This window comes from Electrona antarctica (genome assembly GCF_951216825.1).
Source record: "Electrona antarctica genome assembly, chromosome: 22".
NCBI classification, from domain to species: domain Eukaryota; kingdom Metazoa; phylum Chordata; class Actinopteri; order Myctophiformes; family Myctophidae; genus Electrona; species Electrona antarctica.
The window spans coordinates 2,341,518-2,357,307 of NC_136805.1; the positions used below are offsets into that span (position 1 = coordinate 2,341,518).

The window sequence follows — 15,790 nt, forward strand, 5'->3', positions numbered from 1 at the left end:
GATGACACTGAAATGCTTTAGGATGAATTTATTTTTTACATAAAATGGAATACACATTTACTTTAGGCTTCATGGCTTGAGGTCCACTCTCAAACCAAACGAGCATAATTTACTTTATAAAATAAGATATAAATAAATACTTAAATGCATAAATAAGAACTCCAGTTGACCTAACCTCGCGTCACAATAAAATCACCATTTGTACCAAACTAAACATTTTAGTGGGTCTGTGTTCTGGCCGCGTGATGACGTCTACTTATTTCCGCCACGACCGGATCAGAAACCCGGAAATTACTTTAGTGTCCGGAACTTTTCTTCTGTATTGTGTTGTTGTCAGACGGACACAGTTAGTGGCAACACGTCGTCCCTGTGAAGAAGGCATGCAGGAGTAAAGTTATCTTATTGTTAAAGTTTAAAACGTCTCAAAGTGAAACTTACATTGTTTGACGGACTAATTCCATTGCTGTTTGTGTGCGGCTGTCCGTCTGTTGTGGAACACTTGGTTGGACTTTGGATTTGTAGGCAGAACAACGAGGTTTGTTTATTTGAGTTGTGTTTACGTTATGTTTGTATCGTATCATTACATGCGTGTTGTCGTGAGAGCTTGTTTATAGCCGGACGTTGGATTTAGGCTGATATTAGAATGGTGTAGCCTACTTCTGCGTGTTGCCAGAAGTGGACATGGACTATTGTCTCTATGAGGTTGGTGGATTGAAAGAGTAGTTTATAGTATACCAAACTATACTTGTGTAAATTAAATGATTGCACACAGACATTTAATTTCATATTCATTACACTTGGTGGAGTGGATTTGTGTGAAGTGGACCTCTACTAGCCGCAATTTGCAATTCTAGATCTCTTTATAATGTGATGAATCTAGAGTTGCAATACCCTCCATTGACTTTTTTTGATTTGTACAACTCTAGCAGTGATTCTCAACCTGTTTAATTTCAAGGACCCCTATTTCGACATGCATCCACGGACTCCCATTTAATGGCATTTCTATCTCTGGGACCCCCAATTTATATTCTCAACTCAACTGTATTTATATAGCACATTTTGCATGACCAGGTCAACCAAAGGGCTGTACAGGTGCAAAGAACAGAACAATACAATATAAACAGCCATTTAAAACATGAAAACAAGCATTCAGAAGAAATGAAAGCAAAACTATCCAATATAAGCAGACAATACAAAGGAGCAAACAATGCAGACTATTGCACTAGTGAGGGGAACAGTGGAAGGCAGAATACAACAATTGAGACTCATTATGGTCTATACTATTTTAAAAGAAAAATGCCCAAAATATTTTAAAGGTTACTTCCCGTATGTTAACCAGTTCCATAGTTTGAACACAAGGGCTAGTATAGCTGATCTTAGCCGCAATTTGCAACTCTAGATTTTTTTATAATGGGATGAATCTAGAGTTGCAATACCCTCCATTGACTCCCCACTCATCATTTTGCGTTTGCGATCTGCTTGTCTTAAACGACGTTAAACTCACCAACATTGCAGCTGTAGTCCAAGCTTGAATTATTCTCTTTCAATCTGCAAAGCTTGTTTTTCATAAAAATCCCCCGTAGACATGTTATGAGCTACTTTCTGTCAAGAAATTCTGTGCAAGTGATTCTTTTTCTAAGTGCTGGAGTTTGGAAGCGCTCGTCGTAAGTCACTGAACGTCCCTGCATGCATCTGATTCGCATTTGCACATAATGCAGGAGGCAGCAGCGCGACCCCTTAATACAAACGAGCGCTTCCAAACTCCAACATTTCTTCTTCTTGACAGAAAGTAGCTCATAACATGTCTACGGGGGATTTTTATGAAAAACAAGTTTTGCAGATTGAAAGAGAATAATTCAAGCTTGGACTACAGCTGCAATGTTGGTGAGTTTAACGTCGTTTAAGACAAGCAGATCGCAAACGCAAAATGATGAGTGGGGAGTCAATGGAGGGTATTGCAACTCTAGATTCATCCCATTATAAAAAAATCTAGAGTTGCAAATTGCGGCTAAGCTGATCTTAAACCACCAAACCTAAGACATAAGGTAGGTAGAAGCTCTTTTAAATATACAGGGGTGGAGGATTGGAACAAAATCCCAAGGGAAATTAAATTTGCCCAGTCTTTGAATATTTTTAAAAATATGTTGAAAAAGTGGCTGATGGGCAAGTTAGTATAGTACTGTATTTATCTATTTATATCTATTTATTGTCTTTTGTTTATTGATCTATGATGGCCTGTTGTAAATGTCATTAGTATTGTGACATTGTTCTTTTTATCGTATGCTGTAACTATTTATTTTTTTGGATCACAATGGAATTAAGTCCTTTTTGTGCAATCCTGATAATTCTGTACTGCTCTTTTATGAATTGTATCATGAATATATCAAATAAATCAAATCAAAACAGGGCTACCTCAACTGACATTAAAAGCCAGGGAGAATAAGTGGGTCTAAAGCAAAGATTTAAAATATTGTATCTTTTACATTGTAAAATCAAAGTTAATTTAACTCTTGAGTGTACAATGGGGGTCTGTTTGTTCCAAACTATAATTTAGCTGGGAACCCCCTGGAACTCCCTCAAGGACCCCTGGGGGTCCCCGGACCCCACGTTGGGAACCACTGCCTTATATCATCATTATGGGAGAGAGAAGAGTCTAGGATGTGTAGCTGACATGATGTTTAATGCCACAATGCATAGGAAACATAATGATGCTTACTAGTTGTTCTCACTCTCTGAGAAACATGTACACGTTCATTTGTCAAAGAAGTAACCCAGAGAAAGAATCCTGATACTCGGACTGCTCTAGTGGCCAGTCGTAGCAGACTGACTGTACTCGGTTACAAATGCTTGTTTAACTGAACAGAGTGTAGTAGCCAGGACTAGCGATGAAAATGATCAGTTAATTCATAAGCATATCAATCAATTAACCGGTTAGTCGATAATCTGTGTTTTTTGTTAAACCCCAGCTGCGTGCCCTCTTGCTCGTGCTACATGTGCGAGTAGAACCGCCCGCTTGCAGCCCCAGCTTTGGCCAGTAGGGTTAGGCAGCTTCAACGTTTCCCAGCCGCCCTGGGGGTTGGTGTAAGCACATGTAACAGTAATGTAGTGTGTTCTCTCTCCACCTCACCTCACCTCAGCCATGAGTTAAACCACATGTAACAGTAATGTAGTGTGTTCTCTCTCCACCTCACCTCACCTCAGCCATGAGTTAAACCACATGTAACAGTAATGTAGTGTGTTCTCTCTCCACCTCACCTCAGCCATGAGTTAAACCACATGTAACAGTAATGTAGTGTGTTCTCTCTCCACCTCACCTCAGCCATGAGTTAAACCACATGTAACAGTAATGTAGTGTGTTCTCTCTCCACCACACCTCAGCCATGAGTTAAACCACATGTAACAGTAATGTTGTGTGTTCTCTCTCCACCTCACCTCAGCCATGGCTGACAACATCATGGATGCTGCCTGGCAGAGAGAATCACCACAGGCTGCCAAGAGGATGAGACTGGACACTGACCATGTGAGTGACCGTTTTCAAGCATCATTACCAGATCAGCAACATGACTCACAGATTGATAGTAGTTTATTTGTCTGATTATGAATGTCCCTCTGGATGCTGTTGTTGTTGTTGTTGCACCTCAGGAGGACGGTGTACCTCCATCCTCCCTGGATGCTGAGGTGTTTGTGGACCCCCACCATCCCAACAAGCTGTTAGAGGGTCTCAACAGGCTGCGTCTCAACAGTGTCTTGTGTGATGTGATTCTGTGCTGTGAGGGACAGGAGGTCTCCTGCCATCGTCATGTACTGGCCTCCTTCAGCCCTTACTTTGAGGTAAATACACACGTCTATTGACCTGCTGGTGTTCAGGCAATGACATTTCAAGTCTGCCTTGGCTTTTACATGAATCAATTTATCATTCTACACAAAATTAATTAATCAGTTAACAATGTAAATAAGAAAAACTATGGACACTCCAAGCCAACCATTCATCTTTCCAACGTGCACAGGCCATGTTTACATCTGGTATGAGGGAGTCCACACAGGACAGAGTGACCATCAGTGGAGTGGAACCTCAGATGATTGGTTTGCTGGTGAACTACGCCTACACGTCTAAGGTCTCCATCAGTAATGATAATGTACAGGTAATGTATTTTATTATTATTTATCATAAACATCAGTCATTGTCTCCATGTTAGTCCTACATAACATCAGTTCCCCATAAAGCTAATGTGTTCATTTGTTCCAGGCTCTGCTAGCAGCATCAGACCTGTTGGAAGTCACGTCTGTGCGAGAGGCCTGCTGTGAATACATGAAGCGTAACTTGGACATAAATAACTGTGTGGAGTTTTACTGCAGTGCCGACGACCACTCCTGTGAAATGTTGAAGAAATACAGTTTGGATCACATTCTGGAACACTTCGGTGTCATCTACCAGAAGGTCAGTGGTTGGGTAGCGTGATATTGGTCCGACCTCCCGTTAGATCGACCATTACTAACCCTATCTCTAACCTAAACATAACCGCAAGCACGGGAGCAACGCATCCCTCACCAACCTTAATCCGGTCGTTTTAACGCATCCCTCACCAACCTTAATCCGGTCGAACTAACGGGAGGTCGAACCTTAGGGCAGCCCCCCAGTGGTTGAGGGTCATACATTTGGGTTGTTTTATTACCATTACTCAACTTCCCAGACCAGACCTGGGTAGAAACATTCAATCAGTCACAGTGATTAGATACACGCATATTGATAAGCTACAGTCATGAGCATTACACTAATATATCACCAGTGAATATTTCAGGCGAGAAAATGTGACTTCAGTGTGAAGTATGGGAACAGTGTCTTGTCTTCATCTATCAGCTAATTGTGTTTTTCTTCTTCTACCAATAGGAAGAGTTCCTCTCTCTCTCCGTGGAAAGGCTGACAGAGGTTCTCTCCAGTGACCATCTGAATGTTCCAGAGGAGGACATGGTGTTTGAGGCTGCCATGCTGTGGTTAGACAAGAGTCCTACCCGCAAGCAGAGCTTTGGACAGGTCAGGCATTTCTTATTCTCTCACCTTGTAAGACAATCGGAGGTCTCTATCATGTTGATCACCCAATATCCAGTTGGACTAGTAGTAGTACTAATACTTGGTGTTCTGTGTGTTCTTTAAGGTGTTGGAGCACATCCGTCTGCCTCTCATCAGTCCCTCCTACCTCCACACTGTGGTTGAGAGTCTGGATGTGGTGAAAGAACAGCAGGGCTGTCAGAGGTTCATCTCTGAAGCCAAGGGGGAGCAGCCATACTCTAACACAGCACGCCCACGCAGGACCACAGGTACCCTGCTGAACACATGCATGCATGTTGCACCTGATGATGCACCTTTTATTTGCCAATAAAATATATGACTGGTTTTCTATTCAGGCTTCATAATGGTTATTACTTCATGATTCCATTATTTTTTGCCATTTAGATTCTTGCGCTTTTATACATTTCAAAATACACACCAATTGTCTCCTGGATTCATTCAGTGACATTTGTTTTGTTGCCTCTCTGGGGAGAGAGTTCCAGAGGGTTGGGGCTGCCACACTGCAGCCTCTATCCCAGAAGGTTCTACTCTCCATGGGGAGAGAGTTCCAGAGGGTTGGGGCTGCCACACTGCAGCCTCTATCCCAGAAGGTTCTACTCTCCATGGGGAGAGAGTTCCAGAGGGTTGGGGCTACCACACTGCAGTCTCTATCCCAGAAGGTTCTACTCTCCATGGGGAGAGAGTTCCAGAGGGTTGGGGCTGCCACACTGCAGCCTCTATCCCAGAAGGTTCTACTCTCCATGGGGAGAGAGTTCCAGAGGGTTGTGGCTGCCACACTGCAGCCTCTATCTCAGAAGGTTCTACTCTCCATGGGGAGAGAGTTCCAGAGGGTTGGGCTGCCACACTGAAAGCTCAACCAAATACATTTGGTTTCTCCTTCATTCTTAAATCTACTCTGTCTCACCTGCTCCTTCTCCTCTGCTTGTTGAAGTGATTGTGATGCTGGGAGAGACTAATACCTACAAGGGCTTTGAGGACAAAGTTGAGAGCTTCGATCCACTGACCAATCAGCGGAAGACTCTTGGACGACTGCCCATGTACCTAGATGCTTATGCTGTGTGTTCATCAGGTGAGGATTACCATCACAGTCAATCAACTTAAGACCTGTAATGCAGTGGTAACCTACCTTTTCAAGCCCAAGGGCACATTTTATTATACCACAAAAATGTGTTAAACAAAACGAATAAAAAGTAAAAATAATAATAATAAAACTACACAATTGGAATTACAGACAAGCTCAATGACTACAGACAAGCTCAGACTAGTAGTTTAAATAAGTATAAACACTGATAGTTATATAATAATAATGCCTATATATTGAAGGGACTACAATTCCCATAATGCTTTGGTGCACTGCTCCTTGTGGATAGGGGAAGGGCTGTCTTGGGGTGCTTCCAGACAGTCGAGTCACCAAGATGCCAAAAGCCACGGACGGCAGGCGTCTCTTCCGGGTTTTTAGACAGCTGGTGCCTGGTGGATGGAAATTAAGCTCCACCCACGCGGCAACTTGCAGTGTCGTCCAGAAAACCGGAAAGCCGACGCTGCAAGTTGCCGCGTGGGTGGAGTTTCATTTTCATCCACCAGCTGTGTAAACACCAAGGAAGCTTTGAGAAGGAAGAGAAGTGGTCACGTGACTGGGCTGCGCCATGACACTTTCATGGACACTTTCATGGACACTTTCATGGGAGCCAAACTCACACCGGAAGTGCAATGAATACATGGCAGTGAATGAAGCCGGCTGGACCAGCTCATAACAAACATTATTTATGAACAATTGAGTAATCACTTCTGGAAAATAACAGAAGACATCACAGGTTTATTTCTAATCACTTACTTTTCGATGTGCACAGTAAACAGCAGTAGGTAGGCCTATCGTTTCTGGCTCCGAAGTATCACAAGATTTGGCTGACAGACAGGAAACGGTGGGAAGTCTTGCGATACTTGGGCTGCGTTCGAATTGCTAGGGTTGTTCCCTACTCCCTGCTCCCCATACGGGGACCCAGACTCAGTGGACTCAAATAGTGATTAATTCGGACAATACTCCCTGTATGGTGAGCACCGACTCTGACGTCAATATCGGTAGAGGGCGCTATAGGTCCGCGGGTTCATGTACTTTTTATTTGCATTGTAATCCCCCATAGGGTTCAGATCGCCTCATAAAGAACTGTATGAAAAATAAACAAATCATCCCGGCCGTTTCACTCATTTGGATATGAAGAATCAACTGACTACAAAAAAACAGTCAAAACGCTGCTGCTGAAATGATGATAAAAAGGTTATTCTTTTAAAATAACATAGCCCTATGATTATTATCAATACATTAATATTATATCCATTATCCAGCAATATGAAAACAGTGCACCACCTTGACAATATGAAAATATCAGCAGCATGATTATGAACCCCCACTAATCCTGGGGGGGGGGGGGGGGGGGGGGGATACGGCAAAAATAGCCGATCTATAAGCAACGCGACGTCCGTATTGTGAGCTTGTAGATCGGGTACTTTTGGTAAAGAATTACCAAAAGTAGCCGATCTACAAGCTCTGCTCACATTACAATATGGACGTTAACAGAAACAGCAGTCCAATAAATTACTGCCTACATAATGAAGTTGTAATGTATTTAGCGCAATTCAATGCACAGATCATTTGTCTCGAGATCTGTAGCTTCGAGATCCGCCAGGGAAGAAAAGAGAGGGGAAACGAAAGTTTAATTTGTGTGGATTTCTTTCGCTGGTTCAACTTCTGCCTCTTCTGAGTTGGAGCGCAATAAACGCATGCATGCAGCGCACGTGCGCGCAAACGCGTGCATGTGCGTTCAAGAGCGAGCTTGCGCAATGCATTATGGGGCAGATTTGCTTCGCTGTGTTTTTGTAGTGACCATCGGATGGTCCCTACAATTCCCGGTGCATTGTGGGATACTTCAGTCCACTACATTAGGGTGCAAATATGCTCACTACATATTCGGACACTATAACAAAATGGCGGAACCCCAAAGTAGTGCACTATATGGGGCAAAGGGAATGAATTCGAACGCAGCCCAGTGGTACGTTCAGAAAGGTACTTTGTGCTCTTTAGATACCATACCTCTATAAAAACTACACAGTGTACACATCGAAAAGCAACACAGCAGACAATAATGTGTTACATGTCTTCTGTTATTTTCCAGAAGTGATTACTTTACAAAAGGTCTCAGTCATTCATAAATAATGTTTGTTCATGAGCTGGTCACTGAGCTCTCATTGACTCCAGTGCATTCTGCCGAACTTCCGGGTAGTTTGGCTCCCATGAAAGCGTCCATGAAAGTGTCATGGCGCAGCCCAGTCACGTGACCACATCTCTTCCTTCTCAAAGCTTCCTTGCTAAAAACCAGGAAGAGACACCTGGACATCTTTTTTATGAAACAATGCAAAGGGCATGACATGAATTGCTTTTACAGTTGCCTTCTGTTCAATGCACAATATTTAGTTTCTCAGTTTGATGAATATTCACATACAGATATTCTGTTCAAATGCATAAATGGCCATATACAGATATGGTGACAGATACAATCATCTCATGGTCACCTTGTAATGTGACTGCATATTATTTGACTGCAAGCCTTTTGAAATGTGATTGATAGTTATTAATTGCCAATCATACAAGTTCTAAATAGGCATTCAGCTTAACTCCGGGCGGTCGAGCTTTAGGTAAGGTAGCCAGTGTCATGTGAATCTGTAACATGAGCGCAGATGGGGCACTTTTTGTTTTTGTTCGAAGGGGGATATTGCCTAGACTGGGGATCTGCGGAGGCCCAACGAGGCCTGCTAGCGATTCGATCACGGTTTCCATTAGCGGGAGTCTGGATTTATGATTTATTATGTGCCGATCATGCCTATTTCATCTCGTTTTAAGCCATAATGCCTGGTCTCTAGCTCTGCCCTCCAGTTGATAGTCAGTTTACTACTTACTTTTAATGGACTGCTGTTTAATGTCAGTTCTGAGGAAAGGGTTTGATACAAAAGCAGCTACTTGACTCCTGCCTTGTGCCTCAAATCTATGGTGAGTTTGTTGGTCAGTTTGTTCAATTGGGCACAGAATTGTTGGGAATGAAAAGCAGTTTTGTCTGAGGTTTTGTGATCTTCTCAAGATTTGGGAAGTGTATCAGCCTTGCACGTCGAATCTGAAGGTGCGTTCAAGCCTGAAGATATGTGTTCGGTTATTTGGCGATGTTATGCCGGGGCTCCGACCAGCCCATGCATTAGGCAGAGTAAAGTGACTAACACGCACAGGGTGAACTAAATGTTCCAATAATAGCTTATATTTGATGAACTCAAACGTGCATTTTATAGGGTTTTTATTAATTCATATTAATCATAAACACTTACAATCATACATTCACACGTTCTGTTCACACTTCCCCCAACACAAGATGATCTCAGTACCCTGGAGCTCTGTCCTATTGGTCTGTAGTTCTATCCTGCTCTGTCGGTCAGGAATTCTAGCTATCATTTAACACTCTAAACCGTCCCAGATCATGGTAAAGCTTAGCTTGTCCTTGATGGATTTCAGACTTAGTTCAAGTGTATCACTAATTATGTGGTGGAAAAGAAACACAAATAACACTTGGTTACAATCTAAACATCATATTACATTGATTATGAATAATGCACAATTACATATATAGCATATAATACATACCGCTGGCGTCTGCCTAACTACATGTATCACGTTCGTTGGTATTGGTGAATCTAATTATTGATTGTGCCACACAGAATAGTCATGCAAGCCTTCTGACTGATCACACCTCCATGCTAACACTTTCAGCCAATCAGAAGCCACTGACCTTCCTGCCTTTCTCTGGCCACAGCAGCCAGCTCCTATTACAGTCCCTGTAATGTGCCCAACTGCTACTTCTGCCTAGATTAAACTGTTTAGACTATTACAGGTATTTATCATTTAGCCTTTTTACCAACCCAATATATAATAGGTTATTAGAACACATTTAAACAATTGAAGAGGAATTAAAGATTGGTTACTTCAATATTTGCATGTTCTAGCTGAGTTGACTTCTCCTGTGAGAAGGAGTCATAATGGCCTGTCTCACAACAGGAAGAGGCAGTAAAACCCCCATCCACCGGTTATCAATGCAACTGGAGTGCATTGGAATGTGGTCCCAGGACCTACAGCTATCCTGTTGCTCCAGGAGAGTGGTACACATTGATCACTCAATCTGACCCAATATATTTTACTCTAATGTCTGAGAATAAATCTCGCACACCCATAAATAACACGACAATATGTATTTGTTTCCAGTCGCTTCAACGCTTCACTTTAATCACGCAGGTCAGTGCTGATAAAACGAAGTCCCTCCACTCGCATTGCGAACCGATTGGCTGTAGACACTGTAATTTAACCGATTGGCTGTAGACACTGTAATTTAACTTTGACAGTGTAACCAAATGGACCCGCTCGTTCACACAAGACGCTCAGTTCAATATTATTTTACATAATTCCTGCTACTATGTCATGTATGAGCAGCTAAATTAGTTCCTATATCTTTGCAAAGTTGCTGAGTCCCGGAAGATGAACGTTGCTCCAGTTCGTTATTCCCAGCCAGGGCGAAGATACCAGGCAGCCGTTCGCTTTGTTCGCAGTAGCCTTTTGGTCAATCTGAGAACACACTTTACATTCTTGTGAATCTAGAAGCATTCAAGGTATAACTTGTTTTAATTTTGCTCTTTCTCCACCATAGGTTCCAGTCTGTATTTGGCTGGAGGTTATAATGATGATCTCAGGAGCAGAGGGATGTGGCGCTATGATGTTCTTCATAACTCATGGTTGAGGATGGCTCCCATGAATGAGCCACGCTCTTGTTTCAGTAAGATTGACAACATATAGTTTATGTAATTTGATAAATAATTATAGACAATATCAGTTGATTTATTATAATATCGAATGATATGGAAATTCATTAAACTAGCAGAGGCACCTGTACAGGTAGCAACATGTATGAGTTCCAACTGCAGAATAATGACATCACAAGTGGATCCAGTTGATAATTGTACATACTGTACTGACTGTAATATTGACCTACCAGTAAGATGCCCTGAGGGGCGAGAAGCCCTTGGTGACGGCAGACTGCTGGGTGAGCGCTGGCGCTTTGGCATGGTGGGGGGGTCAGATCAACATATGGAATGAATTCTGTACTGGCCATATATGGAGCGTGTCTTGAGTGTACAGGGTTTGATGAGGTCAGATCAACATATGGAATGAATTCTGTACTGGCCATATATGGAGCGTGTCTTGAGTGTACAGGGTTTGATGAGGTCAGATCAACATATGGAATGAATTCTGTACTGGCCATATATGGAGCGTGTCTTGAGTGTACAGGGTTTGATGAGGTCAGATCAACATATGGAATGAATTCTGTACTGGCCATATATGGAGCGTGTCTTGAGTGTACAGGGTTTGATGAGGTCAGATCAACATATGGAATGAATTCTGTACTGGCCATATATGGAGCGTGTCTTGAGTGTACAGGGTTTGATGAGGTCAGATCAACATGGAATATCAGAACAGGAAGGACGGGTGGGGAAGGATCAACATATGCTATGTCAGAACAGGTCAGCTCCTTATATGGAGATCTAAGGGTTTGAGGTTTGAGGTCAGATGTAGAGTTGCTGGCCGGCTCCATATATGCAGATCTATGTGATGGTCCAGTCTTCTCCATGTACGGTTATCCAGGGTTAGATGAGGTCAGTGTCGTGATCACCATATATGGAGATAGCCATATATGGTGGCGTGACGTGTCATGAACGTTTCGCAAAGAAGGCACGCACGACTTGTCTCAATCTCATAGAAATAGTGACGTGTCATGAGACGTGATGTCACGAGGCGTGACCATATATGGAGGGTGAGTAATGGGAGATGCAGGTGTTCATAGTAAATGCAATGCAACCTATGGTCGCAATAAATGTGGAATATTGTTAATAAATATGATGTATATTGATGTAAGTGTTCCTGTATTAGTGCAGTGGTGTGGTCAAGCAGCAGTGAGTTAATACTACTATTCCTGACATCACACAGATTAAGAATGAGAAATATTGGAGGCAGGGTGGATTTAGCTCTTCAAACATGAATGTATATGCGTGTATGAGAATGCCAAATTATTAACATCACATTTATGCTTTTATTTATGATTATTATTATTTTTTTCTTCACATTAATCACATTTGCCCTGTCTTTGTTTCGGAAGAACGGCTAAGGATCAAGCCCAAGGTCATCAGTTTATGTTTTCCCTGTTCAACCCCACATGTTCACAGGCCTGGTGATGCTGGATGGATGTGTGTTTGCAGTCGGGGGCTGGGGCAGTGAGAAGAGTGAAGACTCAATGGAAAAATACCACCCGCACACAGACTCCTGGAGGCTCATGGAGTCTGTCGGTGTGGCAGAGCATTACAATTATGACGCCCGTAACGTGGTCGCTCTGGATGGACATCTCTATTGTATTGGTATGGAACAGATTTATGGACCTGCAAGTTCAGCCTGTAGGTGTTGTGCAGTTGGGGTGTCATGAGATTGTGTTTTTCATGTTCCCAGATTGGTGTATGTCAAGCATAATGGTTCATTGAAAATGTACAAATCCTTTTTTATTATGTATCCATGCTTCTCCTGTTGACAGTGAATAATGTTTTGATGTTGTCCTCCTCCTGGACTCTAGGTGGCAAGACAGCTGGCCAGTTGGCCAAGTACAACCCTAAAACATCTGTGTGGACACAACTCGCTCCTTTGCAGATTTCACGACAGGAACAACCAGCTGCTTGTGTTCTGAATGGAAAGATCTACGTTACAGGTATGATCTATCATACCTCTACTTAAAAGACAGGAAAAAGGAAACATTCAAGTAAATTAAAAGTACAGTCAAAGTATTCAGTTACATTCCACCACTGATCTTAGTTCCATAATAGACTCACTTAAACTTCATTATAGTTTAAACTTCATTATAGTTTGGGCACATAATAAAACACACTAACCCTGTTCATTCTTGGTTGTCTATAGGTGGTTGTAGTAATAATAATTCAATTGAATATACGATGGAGTGCTTCAACCCCCAGACCAACCAATGGACCATGTGTGCCTCCATGCAAATGGAACGCCGCTGGCCGAAGGTTCAAATGGTTGTGGTGGATGGAAAGATCTACGTTCTAGGAGAGCGAGACTCTGATGATAAGTATGACACTGTTGCTCCTTGAATGTCTTCTTGTCCACACCAGACATTTCTCTCATGGCTGTTTGTTTGTGTCTCTTTTTGTAGTTTTATCTACAACATCGAGTGCTACTGTGAAGAGACGGACACGTGGACAAATGTGGGAGAGATTGCTAATGCTAGCTTCAAGCTCGAATGTGTGTCTCTCAAGCTGAGGAGGGATCACGGTCAACCCATAGATGATGATGATGATGAAGAAGATGATTCTGCTGGTGACTAGGGTCGGGGTCTGGAACCGGAACCAGCATTGAGGAGCTGGAATCTGTTCCATCACACTTGGAACCAGTTTGCCACACTGTCAGAGCTGGTATGTGGACTTCATGTCTGCTAGACAATTACAATAGCAGTGGTTCTCAAACCTTTTTATTTTTATATCAAGCACTGACATAACTCTGAGTTAGACATTGTGTTTAAACAAATCTATATAATTTTGGCCTTCATTAAAAGGTTTGATAAATATAGGAATCATCAAAGGGGAACCGTTAAGGAATCTGACTGTTAAGAGGGACTCGTTAACAAACCAGAATCGTTAAGATCCTGAAGGTGACAGAATAGAGATGTGTATATAATATGATTAGATTAGATTGATATAATGTAAAGAATTATCAAGAAGACTTCCTGCTGGGATGTTACAGAGAAGAAGAGACTCACTGTGTTGTGATGGTGGTGTGAGTTGGGTTGACTTCAGAAGCTCTGCTCAGACCAGCTCACTGTGTTGTGATGGTGGTGTGAGTTGAGTTGACTTCAGAAGCTCTGCTCAGACCAGCTCACTGTGTTGTGATGGTGGTGTGAGTTGAGTTGACTTCAGAAGCTCTGCTCAGATGAAAGAGATGGGGGAGAGAAGGTGCTTCCAGACTGTGGAGTCACGAAGATGCCAAAAGCCGTGAGCGGCAGGTGTCTCTTCTGGGTTTTTAGACAGCTGGTGGATGGAAATGAAGCTCCATCCTTGCGGCATTTTGCAGCGTCGGCAAAGAGTTTCCGGTTTTCTGGCCAACTTTGTCATAATGCCAATGCCCTCCCCGCACATGTTGCCACTGCTGTTATACCGTATTTACTCGCCTCCCAGCGAGGAGCCCCTACCAGGACGACATAGTGCCTCCCCCAGCCCACTCCAAGCCAGTAGCCCCCACCAGGACGACATAGTGCCTCCCCCAGCCCCCTCCAAGCCAGGAGCCCCCACCGGGATGACATAGTGCCTCCCCCAGCCCCCTCCCAGCGAGGAGCCCCCACCGGGACGACATAGTGCCTCCCCCAGCCCCTCCCAGCGAGGAGCCCCCACCGGGACGACATAGTGCCTCCTCCAGCCCCTCCCAGTGAGGAGCCCCCACCGGGACGACATAGTATTAGTGCCTCCCCCAGCCCCTCCCAGCGAGGAGCTCCCACCGGGACGACATAGTATTAGTGCCTCCCCCAGCCCCTCCCAGCGAGGAGCCCCCACTGGGACGACATAGTATTAGTGCCTCCCCCAGCCCCCTCCCAGCGAGGAGCCCCCACTGGGACGACATAGGTGACCAGATTTGACCGAGGGGCTGCCATTGGATTTTTTTGAATTTCCGTTTTTTCATGTCATGTGAAAGCAGGGAATCATAGCTTCAAATTGACATATTGGTTGTTCAGTTTGACCCACCAGTTTTGGAGATATGGCTTATAGAAAAATGTCTTGCAGGAGTAGTGGAAAAAAGACCAAGCAGAGAAAATGGACTTCTAAGCTTTAGTTCAGTGATCTGTGACTTTAGGGGGCGCTGTTTTCCCTTCATTTCTCCATTAGTCAACCAGCAGTGTTGCCATGTCTGCTTATTATAATTAGTTGGCCTTGTTTCTAAAGAAAAATAATGCATAGGCCTACTGTACCAATTTTATAATAATTTATAACCTGTTAATAAAAATGTATTTGACAAAAATAAAGTGTAGTTGATTATGGAGAGTTGGTAACCAAGTGGACCCTTATTAGATCTTTAACTATCAAGTGTAAAAAGAAACCTTAAAAAGGTCCATTTTGTTTCATTTTACACTCTCAAGATATACATAATTGTTAAACATCTGCATTACTTAATTTACAATAAGTCTACACAATTAGAGAATGTTGTTATCTTGATCGTTTGCCTGTTATCTCTCCTTTTTAAAATAGGCTACTGTATTTATTTGGCCTTTTGTAGTATGAAAAAGGGAAAATAACAGTGGCAGATAAATTAGGCCTATGTAAATGTTCCAGATGAGTACAAATAAAAGAGCTATATGAATGCAATAAATAAAAAAATAAAAAAACAGTAACCAACAGACAACAGGACAGTTTGCTCTCAAACCCTCCCAGCACAAATTGTGCCCTCTTGGCTCTTCTCTTAATTCCTCTGTTTCATTAGCCTGTTATTATTATTATTTGTCTGCAGACCCCCATCTGAAAATAATTTATGCCAGACACAAGATTTGTGTTGTTTGTATGCATGTAGATCCGCTATTTTCGCTTATTTTGGGC

General features: G+C 42.8%; 1 protein-coding gene across 1 annotated transcript; it reads left to right on the forward strand.

The window, feature by feature from the left end:
- Nucleotides 1-358: 358 nt before the first annotated feature.
- On the forward strand, nucleotides 359-15,040 carry LOC306914747 (kelch-like protein 24). The gene is made up of 13 exons (XM_079491933.1): nucleotides 359-535; nucleotides 3,438-3,520; nucleotides 3,643-3,831; nucleotides 4,008-4,142; nucleotides 4,247-4,438; nucleotides 4,889-5,032; nucleotides 5,154-5,316; nucleotides 6,000-6,137; nucleotides 10,804-10,929; nucleotides 12,374-12,562; nucleotides 12,772-12,903; nucleotides 13,110-13,281; nucleotides 13,366-15,040. The coding sequence occupies exons 2-13, from the start codon at nucleotides 3,440-3,442 to the stop codon at nucleotides 13,535-13,537; spliced, it is 1,833 nt and encodes a 610-aa protein (XP_079348059.1). The 5' UTR covers nucleotides 359-535; nucleotides 3,438-3,439; the 3' UTR covers nucleotides 13,538-15,040.
- Nucleotides 15,041-15,790: the final 750 nt, after the last annotated feature.

Coding starts and splice junctions, on each gene's coding strand:
- LOC306914747 (XM_079491933.1), top strand. CDS start 3,440: ATGGCTGACAACATCATGGATGCTGCCTGGCAGAGAGAATCACCACAG. Junction 12,563..12,771: donor TGGACATCTCTATTGTATTG/GTATGGAACAGA, acceptor CCTGGACTCTAG/GTGGCAAGACAGCTGGCCAG. Junction 13,282..13,365: donor GAGCGAGACTCTGATGATAA/GTATGACACTGT, acceptor CTCTTTTTGTAG/TTTTATCTACAACATCGAGT.